This window comes from Centruroides sculpturatus, unplaced genomic scaffold (assembly GCF_000671375.1).
Source record: "Centruroides sculpturatus isolate CEXI.00-Female unplaced genomic scaffold, Cexi_2.0 scaffold200, whole genome shotgun sequence".
In the NCBI taxonomy this organism is placed as follows: domain Eukaryota; kingdom Metazoa; phylum Arthropoda; class Arachnida; order Scorpiones; family Buthidae; genus Centruroides; species Centruroides sculpturatus.
In genome coordinates, this window is record NW_019384495.1 from 125,410 (window position 1) to 151,086 (window position 25,677).

Genomic DNA, 25,677 nt, shown 5'->3' on the forward strand with positions numbered 1-25,677 from the left:
ATTCGGAATCAATTAAAGAGACATTTAAGTAAATTTAACAAGAGTAAATTTAATAATTCAAAAACAAAACGAATACAAATAATCGATGAACGACAATTAAGCGACAAGATATAGGCAAAGACTTATTCTATGCTGATGCGCGATCGAGAGAGAGAGCTCACAAAATCATTCTAAAACATACGACCTGTTTAGTTGTCGTCGTTCGTCTTCATCTCTGTAGGTAAGAGACACCTTGTAGATAGAGTTCATTTACTTCTTCGTACAGGAAATCAATACGTGCACAAATATAAAAGTATCTTCACTAAGTTCAGACTCGGAACTTAGTCTATGGGACTCGTTTAAGGGCGTTGGTCATCAAGAGGAGAACTGTGTGGAGTTTTGACGCTTCGGATCTGTCGAAGAACTTCCCGTCGAACTCCCCGAATTCGGTCTAAATTCCCTTATATCTCCTGAATTTCGACCAATCATCGGCCAGTAACTCTTTCATGAGAACGGACGAAAAGGGGGATGAATGAGGGGTAACCATTTCCCATCTGAGTGAGATTTTTAACCCGATAAGGGGAAGTCAGAGGATGTTCTCTTCTGTGAAAGGAAGTAGCATCTGTTATCTGGGTTTTTCCCACATCCAAAACACTAGTTTTCACAAAAAATGAAGTAATATTTGGTGTCGATAATTTAATATTATTAATAAAAATTATTAAATGTTACCCAGGGCCTTTCGGGTCTCACATATGATTGATGTCGATAGTTTAGATGCATCGATAAAAAATCTGATTATTTTTTATGTTTGTATTACCGAAAAAGATCAATCAAAAACTGTAGATTTTTTTATCAGAGGGAGGAAGAAAAATGCTTCAATTATTTATGTATCTTAATACTACTATTCAACGTCAATTAGCATGAGAAGAAAGTGTAAATAAAGAAAATAATATAATTACAGTGTAATTATATTATTTTCTTCAAGATTCAAGACAGAGAAATTACACATATAATTAGAGAAATATATGGATCATTTTGTAAAAATTTATATAGTAACGCTACTCAAAAACCATACGATTTCTTTATGCTGAATCTCAAAAACCCAAAGATAAATTATCGACGTAATTTTACTCCTTTATAAATGGAAAAATACTTAGAAAAGAAAATATATATTTACAGAAAAAGTTATAATGATTATCATATAATCAGTGAATAATTAACAGTTAGAAAATTTATATTTAGTGCTTCAGGTCTATCCGCGTTTGTTATAGTTCCGTTAGCAGTATTAAGCTTGAAAGCCAGAATAATTGAAGTTACAGATAAATCGTTAAAACTATTGGAAAGAAAGGAGGAATACAAGCAAGTATTTAAATTTTATAAACAGTTATTTAATCTATTCAAAGCTAGAGCATATCAGAATCTAACATGTATTTGAGATAAGAACAGTTAATTAAAAATATGAAATATTTTCCGTTAGAGAAATATATAAAGAAAGTACAACTGAATAGATATAAATTTTTGAATAAATAAATGAATAAAAGAGGTGATGGTAGTGTTGGGTGCTTACAATATTGATATCCAGGTATATGCATTTCAGGTGGATTCACTTTTGAATCTACCTGAAATGCGTATACGTGGATATCAATATTGTGGTCAATTGGGCCACTGTTAATCTTGAAAAAAGATTAGCAATACATTTCTTGTTGCAGGAAGTCCCTTACAGCTCCAACTACCATCTCTATTTGGAAACATATAGAGAGAACCCGGGTAATGACCGGCTCCAACGGTAAAACCGTTTGAGATTGTGTAATCCGCAGGGGAGTTACTAAGTTAGCAATATATTATAAAATTTATTTAAGGAATCAGACTAATAAGGAACCGTCTCAGAGACTGAACGGGGGTAGTGTTAAAGAGTCTGATCAACTCTAATGATCCATTAAGATACAGTCCATACCCTAGGGCAGTGTTTTTCAACATGTGGGTCGCGACGCCCACGGGGGTCGCAAAGCTTTACACGAGGGGTCGAAGGTAAAAGAAAAAGACAAGTCTTGGTAGGTCCTTCACTACAATAAATAAAACTACAATTTCACTTAGAAGACTTTGCGTTTTTATTTTAAAGTACAATTGGTTTTTCGATCAATATTTAGTCTCAACAGAAAGAAAATTAAATACGTAATTTTTAAAATTACTGATATAGTTTTATTATAGCCCTGTGGGAGTCGCCAGAATTTTTTTAACTGGTAAAGGGGTCGCGTATTCAAGAAGGTCGAAAAACACTGCCCCAGGGAAACTTAGGGAGTAATATGACATTTACAAAATTGCAAAAAAGATTAGAAAAAGGTGATCCTGGAATAAATAGAGTAAATAAAGTTCGTAAAAAACATGATATTGCTTATAGAAAATCAAAAAATACAGCTGATAGACATATATCAGATCAAAAAATGCTAAATGAATTAGATCTTATTGATCACCCATCGAGTGCTTTTTATCCTCTCGGAGAAAAGAAGCAAAAGCAGTTATAAAACCAATCATTAGTGCAAAAAAGAGATTCAACCTTGGAATTTCTCCCAATATAAATAGTATCTATTGTTCAAAGTGTAAAAAAAAAATAAAAACAAATAATATTATAGACCAAGAACAAAAAATAATAAACCTGTAGCAAAAGGAACGTGTGCCGTTTGTGGTACTAAAAAATCTGTTTTTTTATGAGTTGGATCACGGAAGTTTATTATAATCCTGAAACTGGTTACTGTGGTATAAATGAATTACAAAGAAAGACTGGTTTACCTAGAAAAGTTATTAAAAAATTTTTACATCAACAGGATAAATATACTGAACATAAACCAATTATTAGAAAATTTCTCAATTAATAAAAATCGATAGTTGCGTATTGAAGAAAGTTGAAAAACACTGATTTTGAAGAAGGCATTAATCGCATGTATCGAAGGCTTTCTGTGTTGTGAGTCTTTACGAAAAGCTATAATTCTTTTGTTTCGATTTACTTGTTCAGACATGTAACACATAAAGATAACTTTTATTGTATGTATTTGCTATTTTCAGTGATTGATTCTTTTGGAAAATTACCGGCAGGAATGTTAGAAATAAGACAATGGATATCGGGAGATTATGACCAGTGTTTGGACATTGAAATTCCACAAAATAAAAGAGAAATTACCGATAAAGGAAACAAACAGATTCGAGGCAAATACTGTGCCCTGACAATTGGAATGCAAGAATCACTGAAACGTATTGCAAAGTCGATTCATAAGTTCGAAAATAATTCATTGATTAAACTAGCAAAAGAGTTTCATGTAAGTATTAAACTTTAAAAAAAAATTTGCGACGCATTAATACAGTTTAGTGTAATTTGTCAGTTAAATTTATTTATACGACGAATTAATGAATTTTTTAGAAACCAATGAAGTTTGACGACTTATTGAAAACACAGTTAGCCTATACAAGAATAAAAAGACGATTGGATGTGTGCATTCCGAGTACAATGAAGACTTAAAAAACGTTGGGAATTGGAGTAAGTCGTTTGATATTTTGTAATTATGAATTGTGAATGTTATTGTGAATGACCGATATGTGGAGAATGTCGATATTTTTTTGTGAATGTCAGTATTCACATAGTCGTTTCGTGTATGTACGAAATATTTGCTAAATATCATTATTTTTCACTTACATCGGCAAATGTCGACATTCGGAATGCGCTGATGGTGAATGTTAAATAAAAGTATTTTTATTACGTTAAGACAAAATTGCAACTTTTTAATATGTCAAAATAGGAGAATGCTTAAGTAACAGCGCATGAAAATAAACTGTTGAACCGTAAACGAACAGTACATTGTAAATCATTAAACAAAATAATACAATAATAAACTTACACATAAATTATGCGACTATCGTTATTCAAGCTTATTTATTGCAACAACTTAAACTGTTATGGCACTTTGAATTGCACAAGNTAAGAGACACCTTGTAGATAGAGTTCATTTACTTCTTCGTACAGGAAATCAATACGTGCACAAATATAAAAGTATCTTCACTAAGTTCAGACTCGGAACTTAGTCTATGGGACTCGTTTAAGAGCGTTGGTCATCAAGAGGAGAACTGTGTGGAGTTTTGACGCTTCGGATCTGTCGAAGAACTTCCCGTCGAACTCCCCGAATTCGGACTAAATTCCCTTATATCTCCTGAATTTCGACCAATCATCGGCCAGTAACTCTTTCATGAGAACGGACGAAAAGGGGGATGAATGAGGGGTAACCATTTCCCATCTGAGTGAGATTTTTAACCCGATAAGGGGAAGTCAGAGGATGTTCTCTTCTGTGAAAGGAAGTAGCATCTGTTATCTGGGTTTTTCCCACATCCAAAACACTAGTTTTCACAAAAAATGAAGTAATATTTGGTGTCGATAATTTAATATTATTAATAAAAATTATTAAATGTTACCCAGGGCCTTTCGGGTCTCACATATGATTGATGTCGATAGTTTAGATGCATCGATAAAAAATCTGATTATTTTTTATGTTTGTATTACCGAAAAAGATCAATCAAAAACTGTAGATTTTTTTATCAGAGGGAGGAAGAAAAATGCTTCAATTATTTATGTATCTTAATACTACTATTCAACGTCAATTAGCATGAGAAGAAAGTGTAAATAAAGAAAATAATATAATTACAGTGTAATTATATTATTTTCTTCAAGATTCAAGACAGAGAAATTACACATATAATTAGAGAAATATATGGATCATTTTGTAAAAATTTATATAGTAACGCTACTCAAAAACCATACGATTTCTTTATGCTGAATCTCAAAAACCCAAAGATAAATTATCGACGTAATTTTACTCCTTTATAAATGGAAAAATACTTAGAAAAGAAAATATATATTTACAGAAAAAGTTATAATGATTATCATATAATCAGTGAATAATTAACAGTTAGAAAATTTATATTTAGTGCTTCAGGTCTATCCGCGTTTGTTATAGTTCCGTTGGCAGTATTAAGCTTGAAAGCCAGAATAATTGAAGTTACAGATAAATCGTTAAAACTATTGGAAAGAAAGGAGGAATACAAGCAAGTATTTAAATTTTATAAACAGTAATTTAATCTATTCAAAGCTAGAGCATATCAGAATCTAACATGTATTTGAGATAAGAACAGTTAATTAAAAATATGAAATATTTTCCGTTAGAGAAATATATAAAGAAAGTACAACTGAATAGATATAAATTTTTGAATAAATAAATGAATAAAAGAGGTGATGGTAGTGTTGGGTGCTTACAATATTGATATCCAGGTATATGCATTTCAGGTGGATTCACTTTTGAATCTACCTGAAATGCGTATACGTGGATATCAATATTGTGGTCAATTGGGCCACTGTTAATCTTGAAAAAAGATTAGCAATACATTTCTTGTTGCAGGAAGTCCCTTACAGCTCCAACTACCATCTCTATTTGGAAACATATAGAGAGAACCAGGGTAATGACCGGCTCCAACGGTAAAACCGTTTGAGATTGTGTAATCCGCAGGGGAGTTACTAAGTTAGCAATATATTATAAAATTTATTTAAGGAATCAGACTAATAAGGAACCGTCTCAGAGACTGAACGGGGGTAGTGTTAAAGAGTCTGATCAACTCTAATGATCCATTAAGATACAGTCCATACCCTAGGGCAGTGTTTTTCAACATGTGGGTCGCGACGCCCACGGGGGTCGCAAAGCTTTACACGAGGGGTCGAAGGTAAAAGAAAAAGACAAGTCTTGGTAGGTCCTTCACTACAATAAATAAAACTACAATTTCACTTAGAAGACTTTGCGTTTTTATTTTAAAGTACAATTGGTTTTTCGATCAATATTTAGTCTCAACAGAAAGAAAATTAAATACGTAATTTTTAAAATTACTGATATAGTTTTATTATAGCCCTGTGGGAGTCGCCAGAATTTTTTTAACTGGTAAAGGGGTCGCGTATTCAAGAAGGTCGAAAAACACTGCCCCAGGGAAACTTAGGGAGTAATATGACATTTACAAAATTGCAAAAAAGATTAGAAAAAGGTGATCCTGGAATAAATAGAGTAAATAAAGTTCGTAAAAAACATGATATTGCTTATAGAAAATCAAAAAATACAGCTGATAGACATATATCAGATCAAAAAATGCTAAATGAATTAGATCTTATTGATCACCCATCGAGTGCTTTTTATCCTCTCGGAGAAAAAAAGCAAAAGCAGTTATAAAACCAATCATTAGTGCAAAAAAAGAGATTCAACCTTGGAATTTCTCCCAATATAAATAGTATCTATTGTTCAAAGTGTAAAAAAAAAATAAAAACAAATAATATTATAGAACAAGAACAAAAAATAATAAACCTGTAGCAAAAGGAACGTGTGCCGTTTGTGGTACTAAAAAATCTGTTTTTTTATGAGTTGGATCACGGAAGTTTATTATAATCCTGAAACTGGTTACTGTGGTATAAATGAATTACAAAGAAAGACTGGTTTACCTTGAAAAGTTATTAAAGAATTTTTACATCAACAGGATAAATATACTGAACATAAACCAATTATTAGAAAATTTCTCAATTAATCAAAATCAATAGTTGCGTATTGAAGAAAGTTGAAAAACACTGATTTTGAAGAAGGCATTAATCGCATGTATCGAAGGCTTTCTGTGTTGTGAGTCTTTACGAAAAGCTATAATTCTTTTGTTTCGATTTACTTGTTCAGACATGTAACATATAAAGATAACTTTTATTGTATGTATTTGCTATTTTCAGTGATTGATTCTTTTGGAAAATTACCGGCAGGAATGTTAGAAATTAGACAATGGATATCGGGAGATTATGACCAGTGTTTGGACATTGAAATTCCACAAAATAAAAAAGAAATTACCGATAAAGGAAACAAACAGATTCGAGGCAAATACTGTGCCCTGACAATTGGAATGCAAGAATCACTTAAACGTATTGCAAAGTACATTCATAAGTTCGAAAATAATTCATTGATTAAACTAGCAAAAGAGTTTCATGTAAGTATTAAACTTTAAAAAAAAATTTTGCGACGCATTAATACAGTTTAGTGTAATTTGTCAGTTAAATTTATTTATACGACGAATTAATGAATTTTTTAGAAACCAATGAAGTTTGACGACTTATTGAAAACAGAGTTATCCTATACAAGAATAAAAAGACGATTAGATGTGTGCATTCCGAGTACATGTAGTAATGAAGACTTAAAAAACATCGGGAATTGGAGTAAGTCGTTTGATATTTTGTAATTATGAATTGTGAATGTTATTGTGAATGACCGATATGTGGAGAATGTCGATATTTTTTTGTGAATGTCAGTATTCACATAGTCGTTTCGTGTATGTATGAAATATTTGCTAAATATCATTATTTTTCACTTACATCGGCAAATGTCGACATTCGGAATGCGCTGATGGTGAATGTTAAATAAAAGTATTTTTATTACGTTAAGACAAAATTGCAACTTTTTAATATGTCAAAATAGGAGAATGCTTAAGTAACAGCGCATGAAAATAAACTGTTGAACCGTAAACGAACAGTACATTGTAAATCATTAAACAAAATAATACAATAATAAACTTACACATAAATTATGCGACTATCGTTATTCAAGCTTATTTATTGCAACAACTTAAACTGTTCTGGCACTTTGAATTGCAGAATTGTCTCTTGATTTAAAACAACATTTTTTCGTGGAACACTTTTCTGCAATGAGAGAGGAGCTGAGCTACCTCGCATTGCGACATTTCTTGAAAAGAAATCTCATGTATGGAAAGTAACTTTTCTTTACAAATTACGAACTGATTATGTTATTACGTGATTTCGAACTGATCTGTTAACGGTGTCTTTTATTCGGATATCGCTGACGCCTTACCGACGACGCCACTCATCCTCCACCACTCGACCTGACAAACCGATTCCCACCTCACGGAATCAAAAGAACAAAAACGCCATCCAGTGACAAAGTGGACAGTTTCCACCAAACCGTTTCCGGGGAAAGAAATACGATCTTTCCTTACCTCTGTCTACTCACAAAGAGTTTGGCGACAGACTGTAGCCTCTCTGTCGACATCGGTTTCTCGGGTGTCGGTTATCCACGTCGTTTCTCCACGAAAGCTTATCTATGCTTTTCGACATACGAATACACTGGCGATTGTTCGAATGTATAATATTATAACTAAATATTTGTTCTTTCACCGACGTAGTTTGTACGTGTCGACATTCATCGAAGAATATCGACATTCTCTAATTTCGGTCTTTCACAGAAACAATTATATCAAATACTTTTGTAAATCCAAACATGCATTATCCAACTGCTCGTGAAATCTTAAACCATTGTGTCTATTATATTCTGCCTAAATAAAACAAAATCAGTTTAAGAAAGCATAATAATTCATGATAACTTTGTAAAATTAATGCATATATATGCTTATATACACTGTGTACTTTAACGTCGATATAAATACGAAATTCAGAAAAAACAATTGTTAAAATGTTCTGATTACTGAGTGGTAATTAAAAATAATTTTTTTTCTTTACGTTATGGTAAAGAAAAAAAGTAATCATAAAGAGTTTACGATAACGAGATCGAATTAACAAGAGTCAATTGTACTATATAAAAAAAGTGAACTATTTTTCAGTATTCGGGACAGCGGTAGACTTTAACGTCGAATATTGCAAAATCAAAGATGAACGCATTGAATACAGTACCGGACAATTGATATCGTTGTAAGTATATTTTTATTGAAGTAATGAAACATTTTTACTACACCCGATACGTTTAAATTTTTACATCAACCAAAGCCGAATAGTTTCGGGCAAGAAACGGCTATAATACTAATAATTATTAGACAATTTGGCATTAGAGTTAGGCGCTATCTCTTTACACATTTAATAATTATAATATAATTAATAATTTAAGAATTACTGAAAGAAAAGAATTGGCCCAAAGCGGGACTCGAACCCGCAACTTCTGCTTGCCGGGTTGATTTTTTTTCGGCTTTAGTTGATGTAAAGCTTTATTAAACTGATTATATTAAATTAAAAACATTAAAATTATGAAAATGGCTACAAATTACTTAAGGCAAATAAACGATACAATAGAAAATATAAATAAATGATAAATTTCTTGTGAAAAACGCGATAATAAATTGATTACAGTCGACCCCCCTATAACGCGCGTTCCTATAACGACAATTCCTATAACGTACCGAAAGAATTGTAGCAACATTCGTATAAAGTACCTCCTATAACGTCGTTTCGCGACAAGATTGATAGAATCTGGACCAATAGTGGATGAGTAGCCGAACTACTTTCCTCCACCCTGCGCCACGCTACAGAGTAGCTAAATCGAGTTTGCTATCGTCTGTACAGTATTATATATAAATTATATATATATTAGGTACTGTACATATAATTATATATTAATTATATATAAATTAGGTACTGTATATATAATTATATATTAACTTAATTTATTGTAACTTTATTATAATTATATATATGCTTTCTGCCGCCTGGCAACACGCTACGGAGATTTTAGGCTAGTAAGTTGAGTTTATTATCGTCTGTACAGTATGTAAATTAGGTACCGTAAGTCTAATACAGCACTAATTTTATACATTTCTTGTGAAAGAAACACTTCTTATTCAACGGCCATAAAAATTATTTATATTAATGATGTCTCCAAAGGATAGTCATTTTTCTGCGAAAAATTCGTTATTAGAAATCGCGGCCGCCGTTTCATGTGCTGTTCCGCGACGAAAACCGGCTTTAAGCAACGGCGTAGTCGAACGGTTCACACTCGGTAAGTAATCCTATAATTTTTTGTTTATAGCATAGTTTATACGGATTATTCCCAAAAATTTATACGTGTTTTGGAAATGTTGAGTGGAATTAGTCTAGAATCAGTTAATTTTATAGAAGAAAACCTTTCGAACAGCCTTAGTCCGTAAGGTTCCCACCTATCGGGCTGCGATTGGCTCATGTATTTAATCATTCCTACAACGTAAAATTCGATTAGCGTGGAACGTATCTAAGCGTTATAGGGGGGTCTACTGTATAGGCCATTTAAATCAATAATTTTACGACAAAAATAAATTTAAGAACGAAAATAGCGAATCGAATCCATTTTATTCTAAAGTACATTACATGATATTAAAGAAAACATTTTTTTCTATTTGAATGCGCATTGTTTATCTTGATTTATGTGTTTTAAATACAGTAGACCTCCTATAACGCTTAGATACGTTCCACGCTAATCGAATTTTACGTTGTAGGAATGATTAAATACATGAGCCAATCGCAGCTTGATAGGTGGGAACTTTACGGACTAAGGCTGTTTGAAAGGTTTTCTTCTATAAAATTAACCGATTCTAGACTAATTCCACTCAGCATTTTTAAAACACGTATAATTTTTTAGAAATAATCTGTATAAACTATGCTATAAAAAAATTATAGGATTACTTACCGAGTGTGCACCATTTGACTACGCCGTTGTTCAAAGCTTGTCTTTGTTGCGGAATAGCACATGAAACGGCGGCCGCGATATCTGATAAATAATTTATCGCAGAAAAATAACTTGACCTTTGGAGACATCATTAATATAAATAATTTTTATGGCCGTTGAATAAGAAGCGTTTTTTTTTCACAAGAAATGTATAAAATTAGTGCTGTATTAGGCTGTGCACACACTAGGCGTTTTTAATGCGCGTTAAACGCGCGTTAGCTCGGCGTTCGACAAGCGTTTAGCGGAGCGTGCGCACTGGCTCGGTTTAGAAATGGATGTGGAAGTGATTGCTTGTGTGTGGCTCTTCTATCGTCGCTATAAAAGACGACGGCAGAGGCAAAGAGAATTTTGGGTGCACCCAATATTATGAGATAGACTGAGGCATGAAATGTTTGCGACATTGTATCCAAAACTAAGAGAAAATAAATTCAAGTTTTTAAATTCTTTTAGAATGTTTATAAAATCATTTGACGACTTACTCCATATTATAAAAGTAGATATTACCCAAAGCGCGCGATCGAATATACAGCAAAATGGCAGCGTAAATCTAGAAGCGCCCGTAAAGCGCCGGGATAACGCGCGATCGCATGTACGGTAACATGGCAGACAGACAGAGAGAAAGGGCCTGACCAGTAGGTATAGCCCTGGGTAGACTAGAAAAGGAAGAAAGATTAAAGTTAGTTGAGAGGGGGGTAAGACTGAAGGTGAAGCATAGTAAGATAGGAAAGAGGAAAGTAGCCAGCCTAAGCCCATGAATTTCATGGGCGTCCTGCAACGCATATAATTCAAACAAAACAGTAGGATACATGGATACAAAACATAGATTACAAACATTGACATTGGGTTACATATATAAATTGCAGAAAACATAGTAACAGGGTAACATGGCAGCACATATATCTCAAAGCGCTCGGCTGACGCCCGCAAAACGCGCGATCGAATGTACAGTAACATGGCAGCACATATATCTCAAAGCGCTCGGCTAACGCCCGAAAAACGCGCGTTTTAACAAAAATCTATAAACGCGTGTTTGAGTGTGTACGGCTACATAGAATATTTGGTTCTTTAAAACGCGCGTTTAACGCGCGTTGAAAAACGCCTACTGTGTACAGGCTCTTAGACTTACAGTACCTAATTTACATACTGTACAGACGATAATTAACTCATCTTATTGCCTAAAATCTCCATAGCGTGGCGCCACGCTAGACGGCGGAAATTATATATTTAATTATAATAAAGTTACAATAAGTTAATATATAATTATATATACAGTACCTAATATATATATAATTAATATATAATTATATGTACAGTACCTAATTTATATATAATTTATATAATACTGTCCAGACAATAGAAATCTCTCCGTAGCGTGGCGCTACGGACGGCNAATATATAATTATATATACAGTACCTAATTTATATATAATTATATGTACAATACCTAATTTATATATAATTTATATATAATACTGTACAGACGATACAAACTCAATTTAGCCGCTCTGTAGCGTTGCGCAGGGTCGGAGGAAAGTAGTTCGGCTGCTCATCCACTATTGGTCCAGACTCTATCATTCTTGTCGCGAAACGAGTCGGCGAAGACGTTTTAGGAGATGCTTTATACGAATGTTGCTACAATTTTTTCGGTACGTTATAGGAATTGTCGTTATAGGAACGCACGTTATAGGGGAATCGACTGTATTTTAGTATAATTAAATCATCAACTGTTACTACTTTTTTCTTTTAATTCAAAGAATTGGTGAACAGAATAATGTAATGTGTTCTACTGTCAGTACAGAAATTGCTTTAAGCCCTAAGTATAATTAAATTAATTAAAATATCTATAACCATAAGGCAGATAATAGGAAGGGCTTATCACACTCATGATAATGGGCACAAACGCTCAAGAATCAAAGTAAAAATTTAATAAAACAAAAAGCGGTACAATAAGATGATTACATACGTATAAAAAACCGTAAAAATCCAAAATGCATTTAGGACTATTCTCCAATGGAAAATTAGTCCCTCATCAGTTGGTAATAGCGAGAAGTCTTAATATACTTAAAATTATACAAGGTGAGAAAAAATATCAACTTTAAAAAAATTAAACTCAAAACTATGCTTAAAACTATACAATATAAAGATAATACCATCGTCATGACTGTATGAGCAGTGAGCATTATAATTGTAGACAGGATTAAAATTTTTTCCTAACGTTGCATGGTAACATGGGTGCTGATACAAAAATAGTTATGAATTAGCCGAAATATTGGTTAACAGTTATGAACTAGTATTATAGAGTCAGTTTAAATTATGTACATACCAAAAACAGTAGAACAACAAAGTTGCAGGTTCAGACATTTCTACAAGATGCAGGGAGCGGTTACAAAGGAGGTGTGTTATCTTACACATCTGCCGCACAAGTGGTGACAACATATGTCACTGTTGATTTTATCTATTTTAACTTTTAATAGATGAAGGCCCATGCACAAATATCAATTCTGATCTAGGCAAATTAGTCTATAAGTGTAACATTGTCATTACAGAAATTAAGCGTTCTTGAGCGTTTGTGCCCATTATCATTGGCGTGATAAGCCCTTCCTACTATCTGCCTTATGGTTATAGATATTTTAATTAATTTAAGTAATGTGTTCTGTTTTTTACTATAACTCAATTTTTTGTTATAGGTCGACCTCTAAACTTTTTTTCTATCATTCACTCAATACCTTTATTCGACTTGAATGTCTTAATACAGTAGAGCGTCGATTATCCGAATCAATTGGGGACTGGGATTGTTCGGAATCGACGTTTCGGATAACCGATTATGCACGAAAAAATATATTAATTTATCTTATCTTGACATTTTTCTCCGTTGCGCGTCGCTTCGCGTTGAATTTTCGTCGATGTTAAGTCTAACGAAGAGTATTGTGTCGTTTAAAATTATTTTTCATTTTGTACAAACAAAATAAATATATTGAAAAATATAAACAGAATAAAAAATTATACTTCAGAAGTTACTTTAGTATCAAAAACGTAAAATATTTGAGTAGCCCAAGATATAGTCAAAGATTGCAGCGCCACATCACTGGCGAAATTTTAAATTTGCCCACTGGAATTCTTTCGGATGATTGACTTTCGGATAATCGACGCTCTACTGTAGATGTTTTTATCATGCTGATTTTTCGTTTATCTATAGTGTTAATTAAGAACAAATTTGCTTTTTTTCCTAAATTTGGCCACTGGACAATTTTTCGTCTAAAAAGCCTTTCGCATTCTTTTCCAGCACATTGTAAATATGTGTAGTTTGGTATACTTTTTTCTCTTCTTTTAAGGAGAAATTTCATATCATAAAATCTTTAAATGTTACATTGATGGGTTTGAAATCATCAATTTTCCGATTCAAACGAGGTAACTTTCCAAACATTGTGTGAGATTTCTTTTTACATTCCCATTGATGGTTTTGATTTTCGCTTTCTATAACAGCTTCTTTAACTGTACAATTTCCGATTTCACACATCTTTCAAACCTTCCATCGGTTGTTCGTCCACACTGTCTAATCGTCTATCCTTCATTGTTATTTTAGCATTTCTTCCGATTTTCTCTTAAACAAATTATTATTTTCTGATTGCATGATTAAGTTACTTACCGTTTACTTTTATACCATTACTAGCTGTTACTTGCGACTTCGCCCGCGAGGATTTTGCAAGCAAACCCCATTTATATTCAGTATGTTAACAACCATAGTAATTGTTATCTAACACCTACTGCTAATAATGAAAATTACTGAGAATCAAACAAGCTAATTTTATTTTGATCAATTTTCTGGAACGTTTACAATCGTTCAATAATCGAATTAATACGTAGTAACAAATTTAAAACAGTTCGAACATTTGGTTAAAAAATCGAAATATATAAAAATTTTTATAACAATGTCTTAAATTTAATACACCTAAGTACTCAATGAAAACTAAACGTGGTTAAAAACAGAAAATCGCATCTAAAATAGTACGGTAGAAGCAGTTCTTTCGGGTTAAGACTTAATGCTTTTTTCTTTCCCAGCTGGGGAATTTCGAAAAATCCCTTCTTAGTGTGCTTTTTCTTGACGTTCCCTATCTGTGTACAAAATTTTACCTCTTTAGGTTCAGCGTTTTGCTCTGGGCGATGTGGAATCAGTGAGTGCATCAGACAGTCAGTCAGGACAAGTAATCTATACATTTAAAATTTTCTGTCCTGACTGAATAAATCACTGACTAATTCATCATCGCCTAGAGCAAACCGCTGAACCTAAAAACGTAAAATTTGGTACACAGTTAGGGTATTTCATGAAAACGCACACTAAGAAGGGATTTTTAAAAATTCCCCCGCGGGGGGAGAGGGAGAGAATTTAGTCTTTATCGAGTAGTTAGGAGTATTAAATTAATAACATTTTAGACATTGTTATAAATATTTTTATCTATTTCGATTTTAAAAATATTCGAAACGTTTTAAATTTAAATTTGTTATTGTATTTTGATTTGATTATAGAACGATTGTAAACGTTTCAGAAAATAAATGAAATTAAAAATAGTTCGTTTCATTCTCGGCGATTCTCATCATTCTCGGCGGTAGGTGTTATATAACAATTACTGTGATTGTTGAAATACTCAATATAAATGGGATTTTCTTGCAAAATTTTCGCGGACGAAGTCGCGGGTAACAGCTTATTTTATATATTTAGATTGTGAATTTTCCTATATTCTTTATAGATTGTATGTAATTTCTGAATAAAATAAGTGATAATTTACTGTCTGTTCCTTCAATTGTATATTTTTTTTTACTTGAGTCGGAACTGCATGGTATTGTAAGATAAGACGTGGGTCAGGGGTTAATCTGGTACTGACCACTTAATCTGCACAGGCTGGTAAAGCCCGATCTCGGAGTCGTTCGGATGGCTAGGAAAACAAATCGAGTGGGGAGTGCGTCGGTAAGTTGACAGGTTTCCTCGGATTGACAGGAGACAGATTTATCAAATAAGAAAATAAATGTTTATTCTATAACTAAAGTAATTTACAGCAGTATACAAGTTTCTGATTATTGCCTAGATGCGGAAATACAAATATATCTATAATCGCTCTAACTATTCACTATGTTTCGAGAGAGAGTTTACACAGGCTTTAGATTAAGAGAGTTATATTGGCGGTCAATTATATCTTATGTTGAGAGACGGTATGCGACGATCTTCCTGGACTATGGAAGCTGGCTGTCTGTCGCAGGCTTATATCTTTTACCGGCTTCTCCTTGGACAGGGTCGGGACGGGAGACACTGTATTCAGACCTTCCAGATGATCGCTCGGAGGACGGTCGCACTGAAGGCACGATCGCCCGGAACTTCCCGTGACGATCGTTTTTATACGATCGTCGTTGGCACTGAGCCAACAGGTCGATCACTCGTTACTCTGACTAATTATCACGCGCCCGTTGACTAATTAACAAACAGACGATGTGTAAGATTCGACATCCGATCTATTTCCGTTATAACGTGTGATAAAAATTTTTCATCCTCTAAGGTAAAAATATGTTAAACTCAAAAATTTACGCCCTGTAAACCCGCGGGCTCACAGTATGATACCGTAAAATATATTTACAAAACCTCACGAAACATTTGTCACATTACACTTTATACTTAACACTATTAATAAATATGAGTAATTTTGTGAGAGTGTGAGGTTAGTCGATTAGGGGTGAGGTGTTCGACAGCCGAGCGGTTCTTTCTGTCGTGTGGGCGCTGACTGACTTCCTGAGACAGGTTTACCATATAACCGTTTATTAAACGTAGAAATTTTCCTTACAAATTACTTGTTAGACGAGGTAGCACCCCAAAGCGCACGGATAAAGTTCGAAATAAAGTTCGTAAAAGTCGGTTTTCGTCACTAGTGGATGGACGCTGTTGGTGAAACACTCGGTGGGCCCCGGGGCGTTGATTACGGCTTTCGGCGGCTTCTCGCGGATGATCCGACGAATCTGTCGATTGCTAGGAGCACCCAGAGAACGATGCTTCCACGATGTTCCAAAATGTCCTTTTTTCTAAGATCAGGAGCACGTCCGTCCAGGAGACGACACACTACGTATCCAACCACCAAGAACCAAAAACAACGAACCAAGAACCTTCGTCTCTTGAGTCGCACAAATTTATAGATTTTTTTACAGCAGTCGCCTCTCCATTGGTCTCCCATTGTCACCTGGTGACAATTCGAAACCTAATGGAGGGCGCGGGAGAGGTTAACATAGCGACTGAATATGATCCTCTCTTCCGTCGCGTTTTCCTCGAATTTCTCCGTTTCCATTGATTAACTAATTTTCCGAAAAAATCCAATTGCATTGTTCAATCGAGACACCTAATCCGTTTCCTTATCGTCTGAAAAGGAGCTCTTTATTTTCGATCGAACCCATAATTCGGACCTCTCAGTCGACCCCTGTTCGGGTCCTCACAAGAGCAGCATACTAATATTGTTTCTGAAATAGAGATTCGAATATGTTCGTTTTCGAACAAATTGTTTCTGAAATAGAGATTCGAATATGTTTGTTTGTAAAATCTCTCGGCTAAATTATGCCAAAATGCGTGAAAGTCGAAAATCGTACACCTCTTACCAATTTGTTATCGACACGGGTGCAACACAGATTATCATTGATGATAAAACAAAATTCTAAGATAAGTGTTACAATACAGTTTTGATCGCATTACAACTGTTCTAATATTGCTGTAATGGATTTCCTAAGATTATTAATCGTTACTACATATTTGACTGTCGTTGATTCCCTGAAATAATCGATCTTATTGTCAAATTCGGCGCAACACAGAATCTCCGATTTGGTTATAAATGTTTACACGATTTTTACATATACACAACATATTTAAAACAAAGAGTAAATAAATATTATTAAAATATTCAACTTTATTGAAATATATAAATATCAATTTTAAATCACTATATATATTTATAAAGTACAAAATTAGATGTAAATTAATTAACTCGTTGTTGTTTTCAAGGAAAATTCGGTATCAGCTCATAACTTCGAAAAGGTAGACGTCAACGTTCGATTTGACATTAAATTTCAATACCGATAAGACTTAAATGTTTGTCTGTTCCCATCATTTTTTATCTTTAAATACCGTAGGAATTGTTTAATGATTTTTGGTGATTTAGATGTAGAACTTCTGTGAAACAAATTTTGATAGCGATTCGGAGCTTGAAACCACTCTGCACATTTTCCGAGAAGTGTGGCCTACTCTCCCCAAGCAACAACCCGTAACGACGAACTACTAGGTCAACAACGTCGTCACAAGCCACCAAGCCGCAATGCCCCCTGCTATTAAATTTTACTGTGATATATTGTTCTATATGCATCAACAATGCGATCTCTGTATATATAACTGTCCATCAGTCAAAATGGCACTTTGTACTGTATATTTGAGTCAGATTATTTTAATCATTGCGATGTGGGTCAATTATCTTACCTTTTCTCATTTTTCAAATCTTTCAACTTTCAATTTTTACTCCCTCCTTTTCTTCTTTCCTTATTTTCCTACATGGGCTACGTCTCACAACAGCTCTCTTCCTATAAACTAACCTCAACTAAAGTCCGAAGCTTCACAAGTAAAAAGTTCTCTTTAAGCAAGTATTTAGGGTACAGTATTTATAAATAATACAATTTTAATATAGCTCTTAAGTGATTGTTAAATGATATAAATTATATTTAAGTAAATTGACGTAAAAATATTAATTGCCTTAATTTAGAATTGTTCTCGGCATATTTATTGCATGGGTAGCATTGGCAACGTTAATAGAAATATTAATGAGACTTCACATTATTCCTTTGAAGGCGAGTAAAGGTAAGTCTTTAAGATTATCAAAACATACTTTTAACATACTGAAGGATAAGAATTTTTCTTTTATTATTATCTTAACATTAAGGAAAATGATCTCGAATGCTCTTATTTTCGAATATAGTATGAATAGTTCATTATAATAATTTTAAAATAAATATATTTTTTATCAGTTAATTGCACCTAAATAATAATTTATTAATGTTTGTTATTTTTAGGTAGATTTTTTGAGTATATTCTCGGAGCTTCTCCTTATAAATCTCTACATAAATTATATTCGACGAATCTTGACGAAAGTACAAAGTGGATGTGCGGTGTAAAATTTCTTCTAGTAAATATTGTGGTGTTGGGACATGTATGCATAATAGGATTATTTTACCCCACATTTGGAGGTATTGTTTCTTTTAATGTAAGATTAAATATTTAATAATTATAAATATTTATTCCAGTGTTTACTAAAGGCTTGCCACCGTACACAATTTTAATTGTTTTATTGTTCTATAGTTGTGTGTAGTTTTGTTTTTAATATTTTTTCTGTTTTTTTTTATTAATTTCATAATCTATATTGTATATGTATCTTTTGTTTTTTTGGACTTTTGAAAAAGATCAATGGCCATAGAATCGTTTGGTTTAAGTAAATAAATAAATATTGTTCAATTAGTTCATTATCATAGTTAATATGCAAAATGTAATTATATTATCACTTTCAATTACGTTTTTTACCAGACAGTGTATCGTATTATGAAATAATATATTTCTAGCTTAAACCTGTTTTTTATTGTGTTACGAACACAATAATTATTGTGTGTGTGTGTGCGCGATGATAGTTATTTTTTTCACCAGAATAGATGCGGCGTTATTCAATTTGTAAAAATAAGTTAAGAGGTAAATTATCATATTACTAGCTGCTACATCAAACTGTGTTTTATTTTTTATTAGTCCCAATTTGAAAATTTAGTGTTTCGCTTACATAAAAGCAGTCGTACATTACATAAACTGATTTTTGTTTACTTTGTCGGAAATAAGATATTTCCAATTAGTGTTCGATAATGTTATACTAACGCTAACGCATTATATTAATTACCTTGACAAACAGGTAAATGTGGTTAATTCAGAATCAGTGGAGAGACACTCAGATGAAAACATATTAAACTGGTTAAGGTATCTTCCTTTAATCTATGAATTATAGTACAAGAGTCTTTACATAGCAGTAGGACGAACGTCCGCACGTGTCGACAGACAGTAGTTCTAACAAAGGAACAGGTTAAGACAAAGGGTCATAAAACCTTTTGTTTTGGTTATTGGGTAGGTCCCTCTAGTGGGTCAAATTGGTATGCGTCGAGAGTATCGACAGTAAAAACAATAGAGTTCAGTGATCGACTTCGTTGCATAGATAATACGCGGCAACTCATTAGTTGTAGTTTTAGTATGAGATTGTAAGATGTGCTTTTAAAAACAGTGAAGTTTTCCTTTAAAGGATCAATCTGCGATGAGTACGGTATTAAGAATTTGTAATTTATAAACTGCTTGGTCAAGTTTTACGTAACGATGTCAGAGTGATGAAATTTTAGGTTATCCGTTTTTAAAGATAATTTTGGTAATACGTTCGTAGGAATAGAAAGTATTCGATTTGAGGTACAAATGCGATGGTCGGATTTCTACCTTCGTAATACTCATGATGTCGGTGGGTGTGCACATTTATTCCTGCGTTATCTAAAGTATACAGTAATGTAGAAAACTGCTGAATTTACAATATGGGCAATTACCCTTTTGTCACACACACTCTCTTATATATTATTCTTGGATGAACTTTTTCAGGCTGTTCCAGGTGTCGTTTGCAATATTCATGCATCTGAGGTTCAAATTTTTATGTTTTGTATATCATATGCTTTTAGTTTAGACTTTTCCAATTGTCGGAAATATTTATAAAAAGAACTTTTACTTATCTCTAACAGATGCTGATAAATATAATCAGATCTTTATTTTTATTCACTAATTAAAAACAGCGTTTTAATCTTATTAAAACTTCTTGTATAATTACTATAGTTTGATCCGAATCTTGAGATGATAAAGGCATAAAGCGCTATATTATAGTCTCACTGTATTCATTATTGGTCCTTCGGGTTGTATCTCATTTTATTTGACTTGGCAACTACAGTACGATATAACGAAAAATATTTACAGAACATCTCGATCTTCTGTCACAGGAAACTTTACACATTTCGCAATAAAAAATAGAATAACTGTCCGCTGGAGCGATATAGTAATTTCTCCATAATTAGGCGAAATTATTCTATGAAATTTGGGAAATCGTATTCTGTAATACTGCACAATGCCATGCCATTCGTTGACGAACGGCAAAGCATGAAAACCTTCTTATCATATGTACAATAACACATTGTATGTGTGACAAGAAGGATAATTTTTCTGACGATTTTTTTTATTCGTTCAAATTGTCTATTTTCTACCTCCAAATCTTCTGTAAAGTTACGCTTCCGTATTGGTGATACGCTTATGTTCATTTCTGAAATCGCTTTGCTAAATTCAGCGACAGAATGTAAAAACATGGATAAAAACTTTGTTCAAGCGAAGAAAGCAAAACCACGTGGAAACTTTTTTTTTTTTAATTTGTTTACTGCACATCTGAAACTAAGATACAAACTAAAATTTAATATTGAAAAACAAGACGTGTATGTTGCAGCAGAAGCACATGAAAAACTACCGTACCAAATACTGGTAACGGTATGTCCCGAAAAAATTACAATCTTTTATATAAATTTAATAACGAATTACGTTATAAATTTAAATTAATCGTTTGAAAATATACAATGTAAGTTATTTTTCTAGGTGTTCGCTACTCTTTCCAAAACACTTTTTCTAGCTGAATAAAAGGAGAAAATTTTCTTACCGAGAAAGTTCTCCACTTAGTTAATGATAATTGAAAATAAAAATTTACACTGATTATTTCTGGCAGATAATCGATCGTATCCTTGATGCAGAAAACTAATAATTAGATTGGCCAAAGCTACGATAAATGTAAAAGAAACAGATAAAATTTGGAAAAATAAGAGCAATGAATAGCAAATTACTGTTATCTTTTTTTGTGTATGACATGGATGGAAATCACTATTTGCGATAAACAAAAGAATATGAAATTTAAGGACGTTTTCGGTGAAAGTTTGATCAGAAGTAAATCAAGATGGACTCGAAACGTTAAAAAGTGAAGAAGAACGTTTAAAAATTAAATGAAAAAAATTCTGATAACAAAGAAAAAAGTATTTTTAAGAAGAAACAAATTATTCTTTTTCATACGAATTCTATCTTGTGTTAAAAAATTTGCAAGATAAAATCACTCATGATTTTATCTTGCAAATTTTACTCGATTACATTACAGAATAAGCATTTTGGATTGCTGAGAGGAGGATGATTCAGTAAAATAATTGAAATTGCTTTATTTGAAAATATGTGGATTATTTAATTAACTAAAGTTACTTCTAAAATATTATTTATTCAGCGTTATAAAGGATAAACGAATATATTCGAGTATCGAATGATGCCTTTATACACTTATGCTTTTTTAATTCGATTTTGAGAAACTCCGAAATGTAACGAAGCAATCGACTAAAAATCCACTGGTGTTTACCTAATCCTGTTCAATTTCCTTAGTTTTTGTATAAAATTTCTATCAAATTACAAAAACCGCGCAAGCGAAACTGCAGGTACAGCTAGTTAATACATATTTTATTTATTCAATTAATAAAACTCATATTTCATACAAAATATTTTTTATATTTATCTATTGTTTNACATTTGGAAGACTCGCCATAATTGCATCAATGTTAACAGGGATTATCATGTATATAGTTGATGTTGTTTCGAACAGATATTACATGATGATTGGAATACCTGCAGCTTTTGAGTATAAACTTTTAACTTATTTCTTATTTGATAATAGATGGTTGTTAGTAAAATAAACATATTTATATTTTTATAAGCATATTTATATTTTTATTCGTTATTTTAGGGAAACCTATAAATATCTTGCTTATAATTACATTAAACCATATTATTCTCATCTTGGTACTTATTGTTTCGGTGCTTTAATTGGAGATATATTAAGGAAGAAGAAGCAGGTCACATTTGGAAAGGTATACTAATTTTATATTATTTATTATTACAGTAGATCGTCAATTAAGATAAATATACAAATATCTTCAAGCATGTGGATCTTCTTTTATATGAAATTATTCTCCAAGGTTTCACTATAATGGAATCATTCTTCTTCTGCAAGTAAGATCATTTTAATTTAAATGTTACATATAAATACGATTATCGAAGATACAGTTCTATCATAATAATAATAGTAACATTTATAGATTTTTTACAAAAATACTTTTGCTTTAAAATTAATAATGAATAATGTTTTTACCAGCGGGTTTATGGTAATGTATCTGAGACAAAAGAGTGGACGAAACTCAGCGAAATACTATATCATGTTTTTAGTCAAGCGAGTTATCAGGTAAAATATTTAACTCTTACTGTCACTGCTTCTTGTATTATATTCTGTTCGTGTTGCAGATATACACTTCCGATATTTTTCGTTCTGGGCTTCGCAATTCTTCTGCCTCTTCTTGGAGAAGGTCCTCATTGGGATATTATTATTAGTCAGGCAAAACACATGGAAAACGAATGGTGGAAATATATCACTCATATTCATATCTACTTAATCGGTGGATCGACGGTAAATATATATAAGTTAAAGTTTGGTTTCTGATTTAAGTTTTAGACATTGATTACGTAAAAATTTGCATTCGCTCAAACTGTTTTGAACGAACCAACGCATTTGATATCGTTATTGCTCTTTATCGTTCATACACAAATGTTTTTAATGTTTAACATATAAGGTAATTTGAAAGATCTGTGAACTTTTCTTCACTTTAAACTGTTATATAACTACGTTTTGTTTAGTACGTTTTCCATTTGACTATTCGTAATGTCAATTGTTTGTTAAAAGAAACAACTCGCTATCAATTTTGCAACTCTTATCAGTGGAAAATTTCAGTAGACCTATAAATGTGGTTTTCGGTTACACAAAACATGTCTAAAATTCCGTTTTAATTTGTTTCATTTAAAGTTAACTTTTATATTTCATTTTTAAAAGTTTTTATAAATAAATACGTCCTTTACGAAATCATTTTAACAAATTAATTTTTCGATAATCAATTGCAGTGCAGATCAACACCAGCGTATCTTTTTTGTTTTTCTTCTTAACTCTTTCCGCCCTGTGAGCACTAAGGGGGCTCTTAAAGTAGAACCCAGAGCGTTAGGCCGCCACCTTGTTCGCTCGGCCATCCGGCCATCAAAGCCAGCTTATCTCTAGTAAAGGTTGCTGTTGCTTCTGCAATTCCTGTGTTTTTGTTGTACGTTAATGAAATAAGCACTATTTAGACNCTTTATAAATAAATACGTCCTTTACGAAATCATTTTAACAAATTAATTTTTCGATAATCAATTGCAGTGCAGATCAACACCAGCGTATTTTTTTGATTTTCTGTGAGCACTAACAGCGCTCTTAAAGTAGGCCCCAGAGCGGTAGGCTGCCACCTTGTTCACTCGGCAATCCGGCCGTCAAAGCCAGCTTATCTCTATTAAAAGTTTCTGTTGCTTCTGCAGTTCGTGTTTTTTTGCACGTTAATGAAATAAGCACTGTTTAGACGTCTCATAAAAGATATTAAATCAGGATATCACGATATTATGTAAAAAGAAAGCAGTATTATTGAACCACCAAGATTTTTGGTCAGTTTAATGGTTACATAAAGATTCGTTTAGAAAAAGTCTTGGTTTAATAGTGGAATTTACGAGTTATTATTAATTATATTAAATTGTAATGTGCAGAAAAATAAATGACATCTGAAATTCATTTTATCTTATTCCATAGATTATTATTATTTTTCTATAAAGGTAAAAAAGTGTAATGAAGGACGTTTAAAAAGGAAATTTTATTTAAATAAATTTTAATTTAAAAATAGTGAAAATAGTGCAGAGTAATTGAAAGAAATGGCTTTAATAAATGCGGTTTACAGTATAAAAATACATCAATGTAAACTTTTATTATTTCTGCAAGACTGTGAATGCATTTATACATATTACTTGTATTTGTGTGTATGATACATTCGTAGATAAATCGAATAAAATATTATCAGTTTTTAATTCGTCTATTTTATAAAAAAAATTTCAGGTGTTTATCGACATAATATGGTTCATGAGTGTGTTGGTGCAACTTTCCATCTTAATGTCACTGTTATTATATATTGTTGACAGGTAAGAATTCCACAATTTATTTTCATAAAACAGATAAAAATGTATTTATATTTGTGTAATTTGATTCCCTGATATAATGCTAAATCGATAAGATCAGCTTTAGTGAAGTGTTTCAATTTTTTTTGAGATTGTTTCTTTCACATACAGTGATCTCTATTGGTCCGTAATTAAACATTATATATAGCCGTGATATAACAGGTCGCTCCTAGGTACGTGGAATGCATCTGTACACATATATAAAATGTACTTATTTACCAATTACAAACGAGACAAACCCGAAATTACTCAAGTGAAAAAAATAACAGCGTCAGAAATGTAAGGCGATGAAACACATACATTAATCCTGAATATACTACAAAATTTATTTTCATATCTTAACTTATAGTACTTTCAATTGCTTAAAATTAATATTTTATTATGACCGCATTATGTATTTTATTGAAAATATATGAAGGCATGAAAAAGTAGATTGCTCTTGTATATTTAAATATCAATTCGTGTAGCGTATTCTCAATGAAAATGCCGTATTTTCGAATACGGAACAGTTTCCACGGCGATAATATTTGAATGGTGTAAAGCAGTCAGATTATAGACATTGGCCCATGCGCTTTACGGAAGACCAATCTCTGGAGAAATATTACACAAAAATATCGTACAACTCTTTCAACGAATTAGCCACTGGTAGGAGCCATTTGACTATATGGATTGTCACAATCAGTCGTTAGGAACACAAAGGTATTTATTAACTAAAGCAATGTACAACTCCTGGAGCTTGCAGTACAAGACAAGACCCCCCTCGAAGCTTGAGAGCTGGCTGTTATATCCTACAGAGGCATGGTAGAAACATGGTAATTTGTTAGTATTTACATATGGTCTCAGACTGAAAGAACGTACCCACAAAAAAAAAAAAAAAATAGAACCTGCATCGATGAGATTTAAACCGGAAAACTTCGCTCGATAGGCGAA

At 32.5% G+C, this 25,677-nt stretch overlaps 1 protein-coding gene across 1 annotated transcript; it reads left to right on the forward strand.

Annotated features, from left to right (window-relative positions):
• Positions 1-1,525: 1,525 nt before the first annotated feature.
• Positions 1,526-24,863, forward strand: LOC111621883 (nose resistant to fluoxetine protein 6-like). Its single transcript, XM_023364139.1, has 13 exons — positions 1,526-1,561; positions 1,689-1,746; positions 3,040-3,290; positions 5,415-5,472; positions 6,767-7,017; positions 7,120-7,243; positions 8,659-8,746; positions 18,302-18,396; positions 18,609-18,782; positions 22,587-22,680; positions 22,823-22,909; positions 22,969-23,131; positions 24,629-24,863. Exons 1-13 carry the CDS (start codon positions 1,526-1,528, stop codon positions 24,713-24,715), a joined length of 1,566 nt encoding a protein of 521 aa, XP_023219907.1. The 3' UTR covers positions 24,716-24,863.
• Positions 24,864-25,677: the final 814 nt, after the last annotated feature.